The sequence below is a fragment of the Cariama cristata genome, unplaced genomic scaffold, assembly GCF_000690535.1.
Source record: "Cariama cristata isolate BGI_N322 unplaced genomic scaffold, ASM69053v1 scaffold29579, whole genome shotgun sequence".
Lineage (NCBI taxonomy): Eukaryota > Metazoa > Chordata > Aves > Cariamiformes > Cariamidae > Cariama > Cariama cristata.
In genome coordinates this window covers 4,767-10,186 of record NW_009636815.1, presented here as the reverse complement: position 1 = coordinate 10,186, position 5,420 = coordinate 4,767, and the positions used below count along the sequence as shown (strand labels likewise).

Below are 5,420 nucleotides of genomic sequence, written 5' to 3'. Positions count from 1 at the left end.
TGTACTTGTCCTGCCTTGTTACGTGTTTGCTGTAATAATATTTCCCCTTTAAGGCTGGGCTGAAGTTATTTATACTTGTGGGGTGGTGACAGGAACACAGAGCGGAGCAGGAGCCCTGAACTGCTCTTACCTGATCTGCGGCAGAGGGGCAGACCGAGGAGGAAGGAAGCTCAGAAAAGGAGAGGGAGCCCGAGAAGGGAGTCCAAGGGAGGGGAAGAGAAAGCAGGCAGGGCATCCCCGGGGAGGGACGAGGGAGGGGACCAGCTAGGGAAACACAAAAAGGGGGAACGAGGGAAGGAGGAAGAGTGGAGTAAGGAGGGAGAGGTCCTCAGGGAAAAGCAAGGGGCAGAGTGGCTCTGGGGAGCCAAGGGGCTACCAGCACCCGATGCCAAGCGTCGCCGAGGGGTGCTGAGCGGGTACAGCTGAGCAGAGCGGCTCTCGTCGTCTCCTCCCGGCTCTCAAGATGATGAAAAGGCAGTTTCATCGGATGCGGCAGCAGCTGTCCCATCCCAACATCACCAGGTAAGGACTTCTCCGCTACCTATACCAGAGGGCTGGGAGGGAGAAGGATGCAGGTCCTGGAGGGCTTGTGCCAGGGCTGGACTGACCTCCCAGGGCCGGTGGCCAGGGAAAAGGGGAAAGAGGGGACTGACCCTGGGTTCAGAGCATCTTCAGCGTAAGCCAAGGGGCTGTGGGAAGTTTGCACTGATGCTGCTCCGCAGCAACGTGATCCCCAAGCCCAGCTACCTCTCCGAGGGCCCACAGATGCTGCATCCACCTGGAAACGGATCTTTCCCGAGCTTGGCTTCCCCAGGATGTGAGGGCAATAGGGAGGGACCTTCCAGCCACATGCCCTTGGCTGTGTAGTGACCAGGAGGCTGTTAGGAGCTGCCCCGCTGAGCCTAGGGTGCCCCACGGGAGCCAGATGCCCTGCGTAGCTGTAGCCAGCCCCACAGCGCAGGCATCCTGGGATGCCCTTTGAGGGGAGGACCGGGGATCCTCGGAGGACCCATGGAGGACTTACAGCTTCACACAAATCCCTCTGGCCCCATCCTACCTCTGCTGCTTCCTTATTTTTCTCTTCGGCTTTCCAAAGCTCTCCCCTTGCAAAACCCAGAACTGAAATTACAGGGTTGGGCCCTCCCTTCCCAGCCCCCTCGCTCCCTCTTTCCTACAGCCACCTCCGCAGATTCCCCAGCGCTAGGAGGCTGAGCAGGACCAACCATCTCCCCTGGACCACTGAGGTCCTTCAGCCAGCCCCGCAGACCGGCCACAGGGCAGCAACTCCTACATCCTGGTGGCTTTTTGCTCTTCTTGCATTCCCCAGAGGGGAGCACGATCCCCTTTCCCATTCCTCCTCCCTCAAGATGTCTCATCTTCATTTAGATGAACCTCCCTCCTGTTTAATGCCGGGCAGGCAGGAGGTCTCAAGCAGGTCGTGCAGTCCAAGACCAAGCTCTTCACCCGCTGCAGGGCCTCTCCGTCGCGGGCCACGATCTCACGTGATTTTGCTTGCCTTCAACCAAGCCACCCCCGTTTCCTGCAGCTCCACGGCCTCGTCCCACATCGGCTTTGGCGGGTGGTGAAAAAAAGAGAGAAACATGGACTGGGGAAAAAGCAGCAGCAGCAGAGGGAAAGCAAACGGGGTTCCCGGGGCATAGCAACGGCACCAGGCCGTGAAGCAAGGTTTCCTCGATGGGAGCCATCAGGGAAGTTTGGTGGTGATGGTGGCTGGCAAGTTTTGAATTTGGTTTTGAGCAGAATTTGCTGCAAACCAGAAGTTTCCTTTGCCAGATTCACTCCTAATACCTGCTGCAAAACCGAGCAGAGAGCTAGTTTCATGTAGGCATTTCTGGAGGGGCTGGCGTTGGTCTCAGCCTCCAGCTTGACCACAAAGATATCCTTGCGCTGGCACCAGTGCTCCCACAGCTGGGGGCTACCCTGGCCTGTAAAGACACGTGCCGGGCTCCAACAGCACTGCCCTGGATTTGCCTTCAGGGGAGAGGTGGGCGGTCAGGGGTAGAAGGTTTCACCAGCAAACATCCCACTCCTGCCATGGTCCCACAAGGCACCCTGTCTCCCAAAAAACAGGCCACATCTGGACATTTTGATTGTGGTGCTTCGAACTGGAAACCCTGTCTGATGGGGTGTCCACCAGCCAGCAAAGTTGGCTGCCTTGCCCTGCTCCTGCTGTTCTCATCCCCTCGGGCTCATTCTGCCTGTAGCCTTGTGTACAATGGTCCAGGTCATAGCCAGCATCTCCTGCTCCCTGGACCCCAAAGAGAAAAGGATGGGGCGCATAAGGATCTGCCTTCCCAAGGAGGCTGGGTGGAGGTGACCCCCCATCTGCTTATGGCTCTTTCTTCTTCCTCCTCAGAGCCCAAGAAGCAACCGAGCTCCTGCCAGAAGATTTGCTGCAGGTGAGGGGCGGGCTGGGCCGGCAGACGTGTGCCTGCTTGTGCCTGGGTGTGAGAACCTGCCCCGGTCCTGCCTGCCATTTGCCTTGCCGGCACGTCCAAGTCATGGGGCTGGGATCTGCCCGCGTGTTGGAGGGCATCTCCAGGACCACGGCGTTAAGGGAATGGTGGGCTTCTGCCACAGGAAAGGGTTTCCCCAGCTGTTCACAGAGGGATGAATCCTGACCAGGAGCTGTGCTTCCTTCTCCCTGGACTGGGGATGCTCTGGGCTGCGGTGGGATGCTGGGCAAGCCACCCGTGCCCAGAGCTGGGTGGTGGGGAGATGGCCTCGGGGCACCCACAGTTGGTGAAAGGGCTTCTCCAGTGCCACCTTTCTGTCTCCAGATTGAGCAGAGGATCGAGCCAGCCAAGCGAGCAGCCCACAGCGTGTCCAAGAGGCTCCAAGCCTGCCTGCAGGGGCAATGCGGCTCTGAGATGGACAAGCGAGTGGTGAGTAGAGTCCTTCCACCGCAGCCCACCCTCACCCCAGCTCTGTCCCCTGCCAGCAAAGGGGATGCCAGGCCTCTGCTTTGCAAACTTTGCTGAAGGGTGGCCCAAAGCTGCGCCCAGCCCAGGTCTCATCTCCAGCAGTGGTGACCAACACGTGCCTAGGGAGAGCAGATCAGAGCAACCCTCTCAACCATCACTTGAGACACTCCTGAAACAGAAACGGTGTCTTTGCATTGAATAACCCTCCAAAGCCCATGTTTTCCATGTCCCTTCCCAAAACCCTGTGAACCCCTGCAGTGAGGAGCATGACAGCACAGCCGGGCACAGTGGTGCCATCACTTCCATCTCCTCGGTTTGAATCTGCCAACCTCTTCCCAGCAGGTGTTCACCAGCCCTCGCCTGGGAAACAAACAGTGGATCCCCCAGCACTTTTCTTGATTTTGTGGGCTCCACTCTCCTTGGCAACCTGACAAGCCCCAGCCTGGCTTAATTATTCTTAGTGATTAAACTGCTCCATACATTTGAAGCCATGGCAGAGGTGGGCTTGGTGAGGACCTCCATCAGTGTCACGGTCCTCCACAGGGGACTATTTGAGAGAAGGCTGGAGGTTTTCTAACCAACTATGGAGCCTCGATGCTTTGTTTAGCTAACTGGATTCTGGCTTTGGCTGAAGGGTCAACAGAGCTGGGTGGGCCAGGGGAAGATGTGGGGACCCAGTGCAGGGTTTGGCCACTTGCTCCCATGTCATGGTGGCATGCTTCATGGGAAAGGAGCTGCCACACACCAGCTCACCATGCCTTTCCTGAATCCTTGGCTCTGTGCAGAAGAAGCTGCCCTTGATGGCTCTATCCACGACAATGGCTGAGAGCTTCAAGGAACTGGACACAGAGTCCAGCCTCGGGTAAGTGCCGGTGGGACAAACTGCCGAGGGTGACCTCAAAAGATGCCAGACCCTGGCAGAGCCATGGTCTTGGCTTGGGGGCTCCCACAGCCAAGCTGAGCTGTCAAACCCTGTCCTCAGAGCAAACACTGGTGTGGGAGTAGGAGAGGGGACAACCAGCACCTTCAGCCTCCAATCGCAGAGGGGGCTGGGGGCTGGCTCGAGATGTCACGTGGGTACAGGTATGGTGGGGGGTGTTGAGAGTGGCCTGGCTCCAGCCCACAGTCATTTCATCTCTGCCCTCATGCAGGAAAGCCCTGGAGATGGGCTGCTGCATACAGAGCTCGCTGGCCAAAATCCTGGCTGAGTTTGAGATCGCTCTGGAGCATGACGTCCTGCAGCCGCTCAACAAACTCAGTGAGGTAGCCCTGGCTTCCCTCCCGGCTCCTGTCTCCCATCCCACCCCCCCTTCCCATGTCCCCAAGCCTCCCCGACTCACTCTGGCCCCTCCCTCCCCCAGGAGGAACTTCCCATCATCCTGAAGCGCAAGAAGACCCTCCAGAAGTTGATTTCTGACTGGAACACAATCAAGAGCCGGTATGGGGCACACTGCGGCTGGGGGGACAGGGCATACAGGGCACAGCCCCCAGCCAAGCTGGGGAAGAGAAGAAGATGACGGCCCTGGGGAGCAAATGTCCAAGGGCTGGGAGCGAAGTTGAAGGGGCAACAGCTCTTCAGGACCACCTAGCCAGCCAGCCCCTCTCTGCAAGGGCATCCCGCTCTGGGCTGAGCTGCTGGCTCCATGGTACAGCAGAGAAGGGCAACACCATTGCCAAAGGCAGCAAAGTGCCTCAGTGCTGTCTGATGCCACCAGGATTGCCCCACTCTGACTCTTGTGGGGTAGCCCGTGCCGTGCTGGGTTTCTCTGGAAAAGCGGGGCAGCCGTGGGTCACTGATGGCTTGTTTCCACGCTGTCCTCCCCTTGGCTGTGGGTTGGACTAGATGACCTTTAAAGGTCCCTTCCAACCCAAACTATTCAACGGTTCTGTGACATCTCAGGAACAGGGCTTGGGAAGGGTCCTGAAACCAGGTGTTTCAGTCAGCTTTGCTGAGTGCCCCCCCAACTTGACCAGGTCATACCCCTTGGTATGGCAGCATCTTCTGGGTGAGGGAAGTGAGAGGCACTGGCCTAGGAACGCTACTACAGGGCAGTACCGGGACTTGCTGTCCCCCTCGTGATCCCCATACCCCTTCTGCACACCCATCCCACCCCATGTCCCTGGCATTGAGGCCTGGATGTGCCTCTTCTCTCCTACCCCAAAGGCTGAACCAAGCTGCCAAGAGCTCCAGTAACAGCGCTGGCACTGGCGCTGGCCCGGGGGCATCTTCTGCTGCCAACAAACTGGAGATCTTGAAGGAAGAGGAGGAGGAGGTGAAGAGGAAGGTGGAGCAGTGCAAGGTGAGAACGTCACTCGCTCTTCTCCACGGGGCAGCCCCAGGGCTGCAGACCTGCTCCCCGCCATGCCCCAAGCCCAAGGAAGAAGAGTAGTAAAGGATTCAAAGCACAAGCTGCTACAGAGAGGAGGCTCCAGAGGCTCGAGCAGGGGGGGTATGGAGGCCCCATGGGCTGCGCG

General features: G+C 58.4%; 1 protein-coding gene across 1 annotated transcript in view; it reads left to right on the top strand.

The window, feature by feature from the left end:
* Positions 1–463: 463 nt before the first annotated feature.
* The window catches only part of SH3BP1 (SH3-domain binding protein 1), a gene marked incomplete at its 3' end in the record, with an annotated part of 9,713 nt that continues 4,756 nt past the window's right edge, over positions 464–5,420 (top strand). Inside the window, exons 1-8 of the mRNA XM_009708066.1 lie at positions 464–522; positions 1,433–1,435; positions 2,378–2,420; positions 2,802–2,906; positions 3,731–3,807; positions 4,097–4,208; positions 4,307–4,383; positions 5,110–5,245. Of these exons, the coding sequence (XP_009706368.1) occupies positions 464–522; positions 1,433–1,435; positions 2,378–2,420; positions 2,802–2,906; positions 3,731–3,807; positions 4,097–4,208; positions 4,307–4,383; positions 5,110–5,245 (612 nt within the window). The remainder of the gene's footprint in view (positions 523–1,432; positions 1,436–2,377; positions 2,421–2,801; positions 2,907–3,730; positions 3,808–4,096; positions 4,209–4,306; positions 4,384–5,109; positions 5,246–5,420) is intronic.